The 16,392-nt window shown below is 33.8% G+C and overlaps 1 protein-coding gene across 3 annotated transcripts in view; it reads left to right on the top strand.

Annotated features, from left to right (window-relative positions):
* Positions 1 to 16,392, top strand: part of TRPM7 (transient receptor potential cation channel subfamily M member 7) — a 114,362-nt gene that overhangs the window by 69,125 nt on the left and 28,845 nt on the right. For all 3 annotated transcript variants that reach the window (XM_025472808.3, XM_025472809.3, XM_035708777.2), the window contains exons 21-27: positions 2,449 to 2,727; positions 6,589 to 6,763; positions 8,960 to 9,086; positions 10,388 to 10,572; positions 11,239 to 11,371; positions 12,206 to 12,921; positions 14,902 to 14,972. In XM_025472808.3, coding sequence (XP_025328593.1) covers positions 2,449 to 2,727; positions 6,589 to 6,763; positions 8,960 to 9,086; positions 10,388 to 10,572; positions 11,239 to 11,371; positions 12,206 to 12,921; positions 14,902 to 14,972 — 1,686 coding nt within the window. The remainder of the gene's footprint in view (positions 1 to 2,448; positions 2,728 to 6,588; positions 6,764 to 8,959; positions 9,087 to 10,387; positions 10,573 to 11,238; positions 11,372 to 12,205; positions 12,922 to 14,901; positions 14,973 to 16,392) is intronic.

The following is a 16,392-nucleotide window of genomic DNA, read 5'->3' as shown; positions in this document are numbered from 1 at the left end:
CATAGAAGTGTAGAACATGTGTCATTTTTGGTATTCTAAAAATTATAAGAATAGAGATCAGTATGTTAACTTTGTCACAATTACGAAGATCATGATTTGTCTCAGAAACATAGCCTAGATCTGTTTATGTTTTAGTTCATCAACATTTATATTTATGCTCTTTGTCACTCTTCAAAAAGTATTAATTACACATATAGCCAATCAGGTAAATTATAAATAGGTTTTTACTTTGTTGTTACATTGTACTTCCCACTAAAGTTTGCTCTAATTGCCTATTGAATTATTATTAAAATTTAGATTCTTGTGTCTATCACAGTTTTCAGTTTAAATTGTAAATTTTCTAACATCTTGATTTTGAAAAAAAATTTTTTTTCTTTGAATGTTTATACTTTTTATACAAACTAGTAACTACATAAATATAGTTTCATAATATGCTGACTTAAGACTTCTGAGTTATTTCATGTCTGGCTTTAGATTCAAAGAATACATTATTTTGGAAAAACAAATGAAAGCTGTGTACTTCCCTTCCACTTAGATATCATAGGAATTTATCCTAAGTAGTTTATTATGCATTTTTAATTCCCTTGAGTACCATGATTTATGTTTATAAAATCTGTTTTTTTACCAACATGTTTGAAAAACTAAATTGTTAAATGATAAAGCTGCAAAGAATTTTTGAAATGCATATTCATAAAAATAATTATACCAAGGATTCATTAGATTGTAATAACTGGTTGCCTGTAGTGGGAAAGGAAGTTAATTGGCTAAGAAAAAAGAAAGGAAGGGAGACTTTTTAGTACTTATTTTTATATATACTATTATTTTAAAGCTGTAAATGTTTTACCATTCCCCACGAAAAATAAAAAAAAATGTTTAAAGATTTATTTGAGAGAGCGTGGGGTGGGGGGCAGAGGGAGAGAAACTCAAGCAGACTTCACGCTGAGTGTGGAGCCCAGTGTGTGGCTGACCTGAGCCAAAATCCAGAGTTGTCCACTCAACCAACTCAGCCACTCAGGCACTGCAAATTTCTAATTTTTATATTGAAGAGAAGAGATAAGTATAGGTACTTAAGCCATTGAGCTGTTTACTTTCTGCAAATAAGATGCCTTTAGAAGATTCTACCAGAATATCCTGTTGTTTCAATGAAAATAAAACAACTTTCAGAAGTATATCACTTTCTAGAGATTCTGTTCTCATTTAAAACTTTCAGTTTCGGGCAGCCTGGTTGGCTCCGTGGTTTAGTGCCGCCTTCAGCCCAGGGCGTGATTCTGGAGACCCGGGATCAAGTCCCATGTCAGGTTCCCTGCATGAAGCCTGCTTCTGCCCCTGCCCGTGTCTCTGCCCCTCTCTCTGGTCTCTCACGAATAAATAAATAAAATCTTAAAAAAAAAAAAAAAAAAAGACTTTCAGCTTCTTGGTGTAGGATGACCTTGATTGAATAGGTCATTTATTTGTGGGTATATGTACACAAATATACACATACATATATGGAATGAAGATAAGGGGGATCCCTGGGTGGCTCAGCAGCTTGGCACCTGCATTCAGCCCAGGGCGTGATCCTGGAGTCCCGGGATCGAGACCCACGTCGGGCTCCCTGCATGGAGCTGCTTCTTCTTCCTCTGCTTGTGTCTCTCATGAATAAAAAAAAAAAAAAAAAAAAAAAAAGATAAGAAATACCTCTCTCTGATATCTAACTGAATTGTTTTAGTGATCAAATACATCATCAGATCCCAAGATAATCAAACATTTTGACAAATACCAAATGACAAATACTGTGTAATTTTACTTATATGTAAGATCTAAAAACAAAAGAAACAAAAGCAGAAACAGCCCTATAAACACAGAGAACAAACTGATGGTGGGGAGGAGAGGTGAAGGGCTGGCTGGGCAAAATGGGTGAAAGAGAATGGGAGGCACAGGCTTCCAGTTATGGAATGAGTAAGTTCTAGGGATACAGCATAAGGAATATAGTCAGTGGTATTGTAACAGCATAGTATGGTAACATGATAGCTATGCTTGTGAGCAGAGCATAATGTATAGAATTTTTTTTTAATGTATAGAATTTTTGAATCACTATGTTGTACACCTGAAACTAATGTGTGTTAACTGAACTTTAATTTAAAAAAACAACTTTGAGGGACGCCTGAGTGGCTCAGTGGTTGAGCATCTGCCTTCAGCACAGGGCGTGGTCCTGGAGTCCCAGGATCGAGTCCCACATCAGGCTCCCCTTGAGGAGCCTGCTTCTCCCTCTGCCTGTGTCCCTGCCTCTGTCTTTTTGTCTTTCATTGAATAAATAATTAAAAATCTTAAAAATAAATAAATAAAACTTTGAAATATTAAAAGATCCATAAAATCTTGTGGTATTATAATTGAATGCTGATGTACATTTTAACAGGAAGAAAGTGATTTCTTAAATAGTTTAATTGAATTTTTTTTTTAAACCTGTAGATCTTTATGTCTGAAGCTGGAAAAATAAGCCAGAAGATTAAAGTATGGTTTAGTGATTACTTCAATATCAGTGATACAATTGCCATAATTTCTTTCTTCATTGGATTTGGACTAAGATTTGGAGCAAAATGGAACTTTGAGAATGCATATGATAATCATGTTTTTGTTGCTGGAAGATTAATTTACTGTCTTAACATAATATTTTGGTATGTGCGTTTGCTAGATTTTCTAGCTGTAAATCAACAGGCAGGACCTTATGTAATGATGATTGGAAAAATGGTAAGTTGAGAGGCATCTAATAATATTAATGGGTTTATTGATATTTTTTTCTTGAAATCATAAAAACCTGCCATTAACATAGTTTTATTTGAACTAGAGAATGTTATTTCATGTTTATTGCCCCATATTTCAAATAGGCCATTCCTCGGGATATTAATTTTTGAAGAAAATAAGTGATGGGATAAGATTAAGAAAACTATATTTTGTTTTATCTTAAAATGTTTTAATTTTTAGATGCTAGTTTCTAGGACTGAGATCAGAATGAAAAAATGCAAATTTGTCAGCTGCCATTTGTGAAGATCTTTTCATCTTTATTGATGCTACCCTAATAATCTAGCATCTGCAGCAGTCTAGTAAAATCTGTTTACTCACAACCACTGTGGCCTATCTTCAATCAGCATTATAATTATAGCTAGAGTAATTTCAAAATGCATATCTGAATATGTCACTTCCCCTTCTTAAAAAAATCTATTATCTAATGCTTTCATATTACCCCTAGAGATCAGTATATCTAATGAAATGTATAATTCCTGCCCAGTTTAAGTATTTTAGAAAATAATGTAAGGTATTAGTAAACTGTCCATGTGGCTTATTGATGAAATTAGGGAGTAAGGGATATAGGGATTCATGGATAGAGATAAATCTGTGGAGGCTTTTATTAAAGTAGCAGGATATGATCTGCTCTTTGAAAGCTTAAGATAGGAATAAAAAGGCACAACCTGACTAGAATTTCTTTTATGATAAGCAATTGTTGATTGTCAGATTGGATAAAAGGGCCTAGCCTGGATTATATAAAACATTGAAAGCTGGGACTTTAGAGAAGAAAAATATAGGGGAAACCACTGAAGAGTCCTCCCTGTACGGTTTTATTTTTCTTCTCTGTAAGAGAAATAAGTTGACATTTCTTTATCTTTCCTTACCATTTCGGATGGACTTTTCAATGGATGGTGGCTGAAAACAGCTAATCGGATTATTTGTTAGATAATGATTTTCAGCCAGTGGGGACAGGCTGAAAAAGTCTCACAGATGTTTCTCTTGCTCAGCTCCAATTCCCCACACTAATCTTGTCCCATTATTATTGTATTTGCAAGATAATGGTAGCTAAACAATACTACCTATGGTTTATGTCTTTAGGTTCCTCTTTCCTTCTATCATCACTGATTGAAACTTTTTTTAAAGTTACAGTCAGGACATCTAATCTTTTCCTGTTATAATATGTCCACTGTCTTGCTCTTTCCCACAGGATTGACCAACTGGCAGGTTTTGTTTTTTAAATGTAGATGTCAGGTTTGATGTGTGATTCCTTATGCATTGAACTGAAAACTCTATAAAGTGTGTTATGCTTACTCCTGCCATAAATTGCTTTTCAGTTTTCAGTGGTCAGAAAGGCAAACACATATTACTGCTTTTGTAAAAGTAACTTTTCCTTCCTTATTCTAAAATTACTATTGTAGAAATTTTTTAGTAAATACAGACTATCAGCAACATCCACTGTTAACAGTGTAGTGTATACTTTTCCATCTTTCAAGACATACAGGAATATAGGTGTGTGTCTTTAACTTCACACAAATAAATGTATATAATAGTTTTATCAAAATAGGCTCATTATATGTACTATCTCATTCTGTCATGAAGTTTTTCACAAAGAATATGGTATTTAAAAGTTTGGTAGGGGATCCCTGGGTGGCGCAGTGGTTTGGCGCCTGCCTTTGGCCCAGGGCCCGATCCTGGAGACCCGGGATCGAATCCCACGTCGGGCTCCCGGTGCATGGAGCCTGCTTCTCCCTCTGCCTGTGTCTCTGCCTCTCTCTCTCTCTCTCTCTCTCTCTCTGTGTGACTATCATAAATAAAAAAATAAATAAATAAATAAAGTTTGGTAAATAGGAACTTTTCATGAGCGGGGAATTTCTAATCAGAGAAAAAGCTTTGAAAAGCGTAAAAAGCTTGAAGATACAAAAGAAACCTTCCTCACAGTTGATACCATTAATAAAGATTACATTTATGAAAATTGCATGGTAAATGGTAAACTTTTCCCACTCTGTATCTGTACATTTAAACTAGAAATCCTGGGATCCCTGGGTGGCGCAGCGGTTTGGCGTCTGCCTTTGGCCCAGGGCGCGATCCTGGAGACCTGGGATCGAATCCCACGTCGGGCTCCCGGTGCATGGAGCCTGCTTCTCCCTCTGCCTGTGTCTCTGACTCTCTCTCTCTCTCTCTGACTATCATAAATAAATAAAAATTAAAAAAAAAGTTTAAACTAGAAATCCTCATTTTAGATATGAGAAAATGGGATATTTAAATATTTTTAATTAATTAAATTTAGATCAGATATAAGGAAGGTTGTCAAATAGGCTTTATGTGGAAGGTATGAAATCCAGAGACCTGTGACTCATCAGTCATAGACCTTTGAATAATTTTAGGATACTTCAGTACAGATTTAAGTTTTGTTTTGAAGTTTTGATTTGGCCTTTTTCTTTAATTACTGGTAAATAATTTGGATTCCGTAGTATTTCAAGTGTCATGAATAATGTTTTGATGATTTGCCTTTTAAGATTTTTTATTCCCCCTCCAAAATCTTTTATCCCAAGATTTTGTTTATTGAAAACATACATTCTCCTAGTATGTAAGTTAAACTGAAGGCATTATTTGACTATTTTACAAATAAAACTGAATCTTGGAGAGTAATAGGACTCAATTGTAAGTCACAGAGACTCTAACTTAAAAAGAAAATTTACTGGCAGATATAAGACTTTTAAAGATGAAGGATCAAGTCTAAATAATTACACATAAATATTTTGTAATTTCTTCACACAGTCCAGATTTATGGTCCTCTTTACCTTTCACATTCCTGCCTACCATTTCTACTTTCTCTGTATATTCGTTTGAAAAAATATATGCAAATGTCATAATTTTTTAGGTTATTTTATTGCAGTTGTTTTTTTTTAGGTTGGTTTATTACAGTTATTGGTAAAGTACAGATTTATTGTAAATGTAGTCTTGATCTGTGAGGGTTTTTCCCTAGTAGATTATTATTTGTGGATGAATACTACATTGTTGGAGGGAGACAACATTCACTTTTTTAGATATAAATGCTGAGCACTCAAACCCCTAATTAAGTAGTTAGAAATTAAAGTTCTAATATAGGATTTTACTTGACTCATAGAATTCTTGAGTAATGATTCCAAAATACATGTTGTGACTTACTAATAAAAATTAATTTTTCATTGATTTATTAGGTGATAGCTCAAATAGGCTTTTTTTTCCACCTTTGTATTAAAGAATTGCAGACTACCTGATTTGTAAAAGGATTTTTTAACCAAATGGTGTCACTTATTTTTTTAGCACCCATGCTGATACTTCAGTTTATTGTTTTATTTAGCTCTTAGAGCTTTTCAACAGTCTGGGATAAGGGACTATGGTGTAGAGTTCAAGATGGGTGAGAAGAATGCCCTTTTGCGTATGAAGTGGGTAAAGGACAATTATCAAAGGGAGGTAGAAAAGTGAGTCTGAACTTCCAGTATGACAACAGGAAAGAGCACATATGGAAATTCATTTCCTGAAGCTGCCCGTATGTTTATACCTCTTTAAATCTTCATGGACTCAAATGGGCAGACTCCAGTTTGAACCAGTGAAATGACTCATTATATAGAACACGCCTCTGACTTGTCTAGTTTTACAGATCAATTTTTATGTCATCTTGATGTTAAGGTTTATGTAATGATGAGATTTTCCTGAATGCTAATACTAGGAGTCAAAAGATTCTAGTTATTTATTAGAACATTAAAAACTATTTTTAAGATGAAAAAAATTACTGTTGTTTTTAAATTCCCATGTATTTTAACAGTGTTCATTTTTTAACAGGTAGCCAATATGTTCTACATTGTAGTGATTATGGCTCTTGTATTACTTAGTTTTGGTGTTCCCAGAAAGGCAATACTTTATCCTCGTGAAGCACCATCTTGGACTCTTGCTAAAGATATAGTTTTTCATCCATACTGGATGATTTTTGGTGAAGTTTACGCATATGAAATTGACGGTAAGGATTTATGTTTACAAATTCGTTTTTTGGTTATTTTATGTTTTAAAGTCAGAATTGCATTACAGTAATATTACATATTCTCACAAGTCAAACCATTACCAAGCCCTCCCAAAATACAGCAGGTAAGCCTAGAAAACAACTATAAAAATCAGTTGAAAAAGGATTTTAGAGTTTTTTCAGCCACAAATGGAAATCTGGCCTAACCTGGCTTACACAATAAGGTATTTATTAGCTCATGTAACACAAAGTTCAGAGGTAGAGTGGTATTTGAAGTTTGTTAATTCATAGCTAAGGACACCTGTTCTTTTTCATTCCACTGCTCTGTAATCACAGTGTCTGATTGATACAGGTTTCCCTTAGGATTAGAAGACTGTCACTAGCAGTGGGAGGAAAGAGTGGTTTCCGTGGTTCTTATGGGTGAGAAGTTACTTTCCGAAAAGCCCCTTATTGAACCTGTTCCTTAAATCTCATTAGCTCAAATTGACTTCAGCCTGCTTATCTCTGAAAACAGTTGGGGCAAGGGGGTAATAGAATTAACAGTGATTAGAGGATCATGGTAGATTCAATGGTAAACTCTTGAATTAACACAATCAACTGTGAACAAATTTTCTGCATAATTTTTTAAATAATTGTTTAGCTAATGAGGCTAGATAAATTGTGAACATAAGTGATGCTGCCAGCTTTCAGAGATGTTCTACTGATGTCCACATTTGCATTTTAGAATCTTTATTTGGTTAGTTCGCTCTTAATCTCTCTTCCACTTTCTCTCCTGTCTTTACTCCTCTTTCAGCCCATACCTATGTTGCTCCCTACCCACCTATTTATAGGTGATGAGGTCAGGCAATGGCTGCATAGTGGTTATCAGTTGTTATCAGATGTTGTTTAAAACAGTGAGGGATCCCTGGGTGGCGCAGCGGTTTGGCGCCTGCCTTTGGCCCAGGGCGCGATCCTGGAGACCCGGGATCGAATCCCACATCGGGCTCCCAGTGCATGGAGCCTGCTTCTCCCTCTGCCTGTGTGTCTGCCTCTCTCTCTCTCTTTCTCTCTCTCTCTCTCTCTCTCTGTGACTATCATAAATAAATAAAAAATCTCAAAAAAAAAAAATAAAACAGTGAGGTTTTACCAGCGTGGTTAAACTTTCTTTCTGTTCCAATGCTTTTCTTTCAGTGCCATTTTCAGGTTTTCATTTTCTGCTTTTTCTGATGTGGATCTAGTTTAGTCGTTATAGAGCATTGGGTATAGCTTCTTGGTCTCCGTCATTTTCTTCCTTGGGTATTTGCTACATCAAACAGATCTGAATAGAATTAAAATAGATGCATTAAATTTTTTAAGATTGAACCAATCTTGTGTATTCCTTTGCCTGTGAAATCATAGATTTGAAATGATTTTGACAAAGCCTTTGAGTGTTTTAATGGTGCATCTGTTTTTAAATGATCACTAAAGAAATGTTAATTGTATTGTAAACATTTATATAAGATGTCGCTAATTCATGATTATTCAATTCTAATCTTTACCCCACTGAAATTGGTTTGCTTAATTCTTTAATATTCTGGTGGGTACTATAGCTCCTTTTTTCCTTGTTTTTTTTTTTTTTTTTTTTTTCTCCTCAACTGTGTTTTGGCTTCAGAAACATTCCCAGTGAGGTTAATGAAAAGCAAGAAATTCAGACCTCATCATTTTATTCTTGGGAGGCACTTTAACCACTCTTGCAGCCCTCTTGTGACATAATAAGATAAACTCAGTAATCTTTGTTTGTAAATTTACTGTGAGTTTACCATACCCTTTTATAGTACAGTTATTTTTCTTACAGAAATGTTACAGTGTGGCTGAATCTGGGAATTTTATTCTACTTAATGTTCCTCAAGCTAAACCCTGCCTTGAAATGCAGAAATAACGCAGAACTATATACCTCCTCATCTGGAATGGAATGGTAGAACAGATACCCATATCCCTCACAAAATTATTCTCTGTTGGAGTGTTTTTAAGTTTGTGTTGCAAGTGCTTGCCTAGAAGCTTTTAATAGAGTCTGAAACAGATTTGTGCATAATTGAAACTTCCTTCAAACAAACAATACTAATTAAAAATAGTTACTGGTGTAGAAACCAAATTGCATTGTATGTTAACTAAAATTTTAATTTAAAAAATAGTTACTGGTGTGATTACTATATCTGAATTTTTTTCTTCTTTCCAAAGTGTGTGCAAATGATTCCACTATCTCTCAAATCTGTGGTCCTGGGACATGGTTGACTCCATTTCTTCAAGCAGTCTACCTCTTTGTACAGTATATCATTATGGTCAATCTTCTTATTGCTTTTTTCAAGTAAGAATTTTATTCAGCTGCTTATTGTAATGAGATCATTTAATATATAATTCTCAGTTTGAAGGAAATACACAAAATTTCAGATCTAAAGATTGTACTGAGGCTTAAACTACTAAAATTATCTTTGAAAATTACAAATAAGGCATACTTTTTCAAATCAAATGAGACTTTAAATTTTAGACTTACCTTTTAACATGCAGGATCTTTTATAAATTTAACCTTAATTTGGGAATTTTACTGGGTTACAAAGGAATACATTCAGTATATAAAACAGGCAAATAGAAAATTCAATAATTTCATTAATATTTTGGTGTACATCTTTTTATTTTTTATGAATATTTATGAATTTTTTCTTTTGAAAAATAATGTTCTTATATTTTATATACTATTTTTAACTAAGCAAAATATGAATATTATCCACATTAATAAATATCCCTCTCCGGTTTATTTTTATTTTATTTTTTCTCCAGTTTATTTTTTCATTTATTTTTTAAAGATTTTATTATTCATGAGAGATGCAGAAAGAGAAGCACGCTTCCTGCATGGAGCCCGAAGTGGGACTTGACCCTGGAACTCTGGGATCATGCCCTCAGTGCAAGGCAGGCGCTCAACCACTGAGCTTCCCAGGCTTCCCTTTCCAGTTTAGTTTTAATGCTTGAGCTTCCCAGGCTTCCCTTTCCAGTTTAGTTTTAATGCCTACCTGGTATTCCATGATATAGACCCTACTTTTTCAACCATATGTTACATTCTTCAGTTAGATTGTTTATAATTTTTTGTTCCCAAAAACTATATTATGGTTAAATTTTTTATCAGTCCTAACATATGTCCTTAGAATATTTTCCTAAAAGTGGAACTGTGAAGTATGTGCATTTTTAGGACTCTATGCATTTAAGTTAAAGTAGGCCTGCATCCCCAAATCTCTGTCAAGACTAGGTATTATTATCTTTAATGATTGCTATTTGATAGTACATAAAAGTATCGTTTTTATATGCATTTATTTTGTTGCTACTAAGATTGAATATTTCTTAATAGTTTTGTCATTTATATATAACTTTAGAATCCTAATAAGATGATATTTTCTGCTCATTTTTCTGGAGTCTGTAATTAAGACTCCCAGCAATATCAAACTAGTAGCTTATACTTCTTGCTGTATTTTTTCCAATTCCTCATTTGCCTTTTAGTTTTGTGTATGGTAGAGTACTCTTTTGAATATTTGTTTAGAATAGAATTACAGTAGTTTTTAGTATTTAAAACTGTATTGTATAATTAGCTATGTTTATTTTTATTCTTTATTATTCAAGCAATGTGTATTTACAAGTGAAGGCAATTTCCAATATTGTATGGAAGTACCAACGTTATCATTTTATTATGGCTTATCATGAGAAACCAGTTCTGCCTCCACCACTTATCATTCTCAGCCATATAGTTTCTCTGTTTTGCTGCATATGTAAAAGAAGAAAAAAAGATAAGACTTCAGATGGACCAAGTAAGTAAAATATATTACAGGAAATGTTTTTATTTTACCACTTACCAATATTATGCTGAAGGTTAAGTATTAATTTTATTCAGAAGACTTAATTGGCCAATATTATAAAAAGTTTTTGTTGAATTTGTCTGAACATAAAGGAATTTTAAGTATAATATATCTGTAAAAGTGAATTCAGTATTAAACTTCTCTTTGAATGTGGCATGTCAGTTTGTTTTTGTTAAAATGGTAATGTAAAACAACATTTGCTGTTCTACAAATGATTTTTGCTGCTTTGTAAACAATAACACTAGTTTATTCTATATTTACTACATGAGACTAATCATCATATCAAACCGTGCTTAAAATTTTATAGTGGCTTACTGTTCTACCAAATTGGTTCTTAAATTTCTCTATCTGGGTAAATGAGGGAGAGGTGCAAAGAGAGATGGTAGGGGAAGAGTGTTTTATAGGGAAAGGAAATTAGAAGAGGAGGAGGTACTCCTCTTGCTGAAGAAAAAAATGGAAGTACTTGCTCAATGCTTTAGAAACACTACAGTAAAAAGAGAAAGAAATTACAGATGATAGATATGGTCTTATGAGCCCTAAATAATTCATGACTCATGAGGTGTACAATTTGATATCTTGATAGTCTTCATTGATTTTTTTTTTCTTTTCCCTCCTTAGAACTTTTTTTAACAGAAGAAGATCAAAAGAAACTACATGACTTTGAAGAACAATGTGTTGAGATGTATTTTAATGAAAAAGATGATAAATTCCATTCTGGGAGTGAAGAGAGAATTCGTGTCACTTTTGAGAGGTTCAGAAGCCTCTTTAATTATAATTGATTATATGTCACATGGATTTCTGTTATGTCTTATACATGGTCACTGTTCAATTTATGTTTGTCAAATAAGCTTAGTAATTTTATATATTGGAAGACAGTTCAGTTCTAATTTTTAATATTTAGTGTAAGTAAGTCAGTTTCTTATTTTTTTGACACTTGTTACAGAGGACAGGAGATTTACTGTCTTTCCTAGTCAGTGGAGAAAAGTGAAACTATATTGTTTCAAAGCATTTTTTTTACTTTTTCTATTGGCTTTGCTACCTTCTGGAAGCAGATGGTATAGTTATAATAATGGTAATGATATTTCTATGTATATGTAGCTTTATACACATCCGTGTGTGTTACTTTGATGTGGGGAAATTGTAATAACAAAAATGTTTTTTGAAATTTTGCATTTTATTATAATAGAATCAGCACAAGGAACTCCCCCTCTCCCTCTTTTTTAAAGATTTTGTTTATTCATGAGAGACACAGAGAGAGAGAGAGAGAGAGAGAGGCAGAGACATAGGCAAAGGAGAAGTAGACTTCCTGTGGGGAGCTTGATGTGGGGCTCGATCCCAGGACCCTGGGATCACAACTCAAGCCAAAGGCAGATGCTCAACCACTGAGCCACCCAGGTGTCCCCCAGCACTGGATCCTTCTTAAACATTAGATGTGCCTTTTATAAGTAAATAATCATCTTATTTTCTATGTTAGCTTGTTTGAGGGCATGTAAAAATTTTTTACCATTGTAATTTATTGAGAGTATAAAAAGAATCTCTAAAACTTTAATTTTTAACATTTATAAAAACTCTGTTTCCCCTACAGGGTGGAGCAGATGTGCATTCAAATTAAAGAAGTTGGAGATCGTGTCAACTATATAAAAAGATCATTACAGTCATTAGATTCTCAAATTGGCCATTTGCAAGATCTTTCAGCCCTGACTGTAGATACATTAAAAACGCTCACTGCCCAGAAAGCTTCTGAAGCTAGCAAAGTTCACAATGAAATCACACGAGAATTGAGCATTTCCAAACATTTGGCTCAAAACCTTATTGACGATGGTCCTGTAAGACCTTCTGTATGGAAAAAGCACAGTGTAGTAAATACACTTAGCTCCTCAGTTCCTCAAGGTGGTCTTGAAAGTACTAATCCTTTTCTTTGTAATATTTTTATGAAAGATGAAAAAGATCCTCAGTGTAACATATTTGGTCAGGATTTACCTGTAATACCCCAGAGAAAAGAATTCAATTTCCCAGAGGCTGGTTCCTCTTGTGGTGCCTTATTCCCAAGTGCTATATCTCCTCCAGAACTGCGACAGAGACTACATGGGGTCGAGATGTTAAAAATGTTCAGTAAAAATCAAAAATTAGGCAGTTCATCTAATAGCATACCACATCTGTCATCCCCACCAACCAAATTTTTTGTTAGTACACCTTCCCAGCCAAGTTGTAAAAGCCACTTAGAAACTGTTACCAAAGATCAAGAAGTTGTTTGCTGTAAAGCTGCAGAAGGAGATAATGTAGAATTTGGAGCATTTGTTGGTAAGTTTGGCAAATTAATATTTCTATATCAATATTTTTACTTAAAATTATCACCTTAGAAATAAATAACTAATTAGTAAAACCGTGCACTTGTATGGTAAGTGGACTACATTTCATAGATTATGGTTCTAAAAAAAAATTTTTTTTTTTTTTTTTAAATGATAGTCACAGAGAGAGAGAGAGCGCAGAGACACAGGCAGAGGGAGAAGCAGGCTCCTTGCACCGGGAGCCCGATGTGGGATTCGATCCCGGGTCTACCAGGATCGCACCCTGGGCCAAAGGCAGGCGCCAAACCGCTGCGCCACCCAGGGATCCCGGTTCTAAAATTTTTAAAAGGAATCAAGTGGGGAAAATAGGTTGAATAGTTCCATTGGTATATACCTCTTTGGGGAATTTAATAACATTTGTATATAAAACTTACTGGGCTTTTTCTTTTGATTTTGAGAATCTTCTGTTGAGTTCGGTTCACTTGTTGAAAGAACCTGAGTGATTCATGAATGTTAGATACTTGGGAAATAATAGAAAAGTATAGGAAAGGCTACATAGAAATAACTAGAAAAGAGCTGTGTTTTATAAGTTGGGTGACCACATAATTTTTCATCTCAGCCAGTACACTTTTGATAGTGAAAAGGGTATGCTAATAATTACATTAGGACACTAGAGAAAGCCAGGACTCTACTTGGAAAGTGAGGATTTATGGTCAAACCACTATTAATATGCCCAAAGAAGAGAGCATTTCAGAAAAGAATAATTCATTCTTACACTTCAGATAGCTAAAGCACAATAAGGACTGAAAATGTATTTGTTTTGGCAGTGAGTACAGATTAGTGGCCTTGGTGGAATCTGTCTCAGTGAAGTGGTTGAAGGAGAAGCCAGATTATATTGAAATAAAATGTGAATGGGAGGAGGGAGTGTAAAAAGCAGGACTTGGGTAGCAACTATAAAGCTTACTATGATGGTGAAAAGAAGAAATAACTAATACTGTGGTTTGTATCTAAGGTTTTTTATTTCTTTTGTTTTTAATGATGGGGGAGACCTAAGATATTTTAATGTTGATAATATGCCATACAGAAGGGAAAGGTGAAGAGAGAACACTTTATAGAGCTAGCTAGGTTGCTACTATTTGGGAGAATATAGTGTTCTAACAGTCTTCTGTTAGATTAGTAAAGATTAAAGTATTTAACAAAGAGTTCTTAGAAAAAACTTGAGTTGTTTTTGGCCTGATCAGAGTGTTCTGAGGCATGAAAGAGGCCCTCTGTCTCTTCAGGTTTGAATTTTTCCATCAGGTGACTTCCTAACCTTGTCTTAACACTTGTTTGAGCCTTCCCAGCTTAGAAATTTACCTAGTCACGAAACCTGTATGGAGATTAGTCAGAGAATATGGCATGTCCATGTAATCTCCACATTGAGGCCAACCCTGTAACTTATCTAAATAACTGAGCATACTGATCTCTGCTAGGCTGTGTACAGTTCAGTATGGATTTAGAGACAACTTTTCCTGCATAAAATCTATCCCAATTTATTTTTTTAAAGTACATTTTAGTCTATTAGTATATTGCCACTGGGATGGATATGTATAGATACCTATTTATCTCTACATATAATTTGTATATATAGTATGTGAATATATATGTATAATAAAGATCACATATTATTATATATGTAATTTTATATTTTATTAATAGTAAAAGCAGTGCTGCCCTTTTTTCTTTTTACATTTCAAGCAATTAATATCATATGTTGGATTTATTTTAGGAGGCCTTTGGCTTTTGCTCTTACTATAAACTCAACTACTCATCTCTAGCATCTTGACAGATATTTTTACTATATATCAGAAAATCTACCAGAAACTTCAGAGCCATCAAAACTACTTTTAAAAATAACATAAAATCACTTTTATGTAGACTTTCGGCAAGGACATTATTTTTTGATAAGAAAAAATAAATATTTTTTGTTGTAATCTTTTTTTTTCTCTTTAAGGACACAGAGATAGCGTGGATTATTTGCAGAAGTTTAAAGAAACATCAAACAAGATAAAAGAAATATTATCTGTAAGTAAATCCTTATAACAGCACAGTTCAACCTTATTTTGCTATTTGTGTGTTTAGTTCAAAAGAACATTAAATATTTCAATAAAAAATGCAGTTTTAGCAGAGATCATCATCAACATGATGGTCCCAAATATTTAAAGCTACATACCATTTAAAATGAAGAAACGATTGAATATGAAAATTGTTCTACAAATAGCTTGCACTTTTTTAATTAATAAAAATTAAAAATACCTATTTAACAATTCTCTTAAAAAAAAAAATGCTTGCTCCTATACATTTGCCCTTGACCAAATACTGAATTCAACTCTTTCCTGCCCCAGAATTTATTAGATCATAACCCTGTCTGTCAAGGAACCTGTAGCCAAGCAGTAAAAAGCTGAATATGCCAGTAACTACAGTATAATGTTCAGGTGTAAGATATTCAATAAATGTTTGCTAATTAACTTTTTTAAATGTATAGAACAGTGAGTGAAAAGTATTTAACTGTTGCTTTCATAAATACCTATAATGATAGAATCTTAATATGAGGGAAAGGAACCAGTAGGGAAACCAGTATTTTTATTTTTAAATTCAATCTCTTGTTTTATCTTGGAGGAAGAACTGATTGGGAATTAAAATTTTAAAAACAAGAAAACATAGATGGAGAGAAATTGAGCATTCAGATGATAATCTTAAGGATTAAAAAGTATAACTTTTTTCTGATGGGCAGATAATAAAAAATTGTAACAGATATTTTGAGTTAGAAAGAAAGAATGCTAAAACTCTTCTCTAACTTACCATTTAAGAATCTGTGTGTTTCATTGTATATAAATTAACGCAAAGTTTTTTAAAAATTAAAGGAGATAATAAAGTAATCTGAGGAGTTTGTTGATAACTCTTATGGCATGTTTTTCCAGTAAGGCTGGTGGAAACTTTAATGGAGTACATCAGAAAGAGAGGGTGTAGGGTAACCATTGTGTGAAATTATTAAGGAGTCAGGAGAAAACCAAGAATACGATTTCTCAGCTGAAATAAGACTTGAGATAGCATGAATTTTTTACCAACCATATCAGCATTTGGTTTTTATTTTTATTTTTTATTTTTAATTTATTGGTTTTTTTTTAAAGATTTTATTTATGAGAGACACAGAGAGAGAGACAGACAGAAGACACAGGCAGAGGGATAAGCAGGCTCCACGCATGGAGCCTGATTGGGGACTCAATCCCGGGACTCCAGGACCACGCCCTGGGCTGAAAGCAGGCGTCAAACTGCTGAGCCATCGAGGGATCCCCAGCATTTAGTTTTTAGCCAGGAAAACTAAAGTCTGGGAATATGGATATGGGGAAAGTAAATCTTTGGAGTGATTCTGACTAGAGGATTGGCATGTTATCACAGTAAAAGATTGGAACTGCTAACTAGTTGGAAATATTTAGAGTTGTCA

Source organism: Canis lupus, chromosome 30, assembly GCF_003254725.2.
Source record: "Canis lupus dingo isolate Sandy chromosome 30, ASM325472v2, whole genome shotgun sequence".
Classification (NCBI taxonomy): domain Eukaryota; kingdom Metazoa; phylum Chordata; class Mammalia; order Carnivora; family Canidae; genus Canis; species Canis lupus.
The sequence above is the reverse complement of the archived record's forward strand: the minus strand, read 5'-3'. Positions and strand labels throughout refer to the sequence as shown.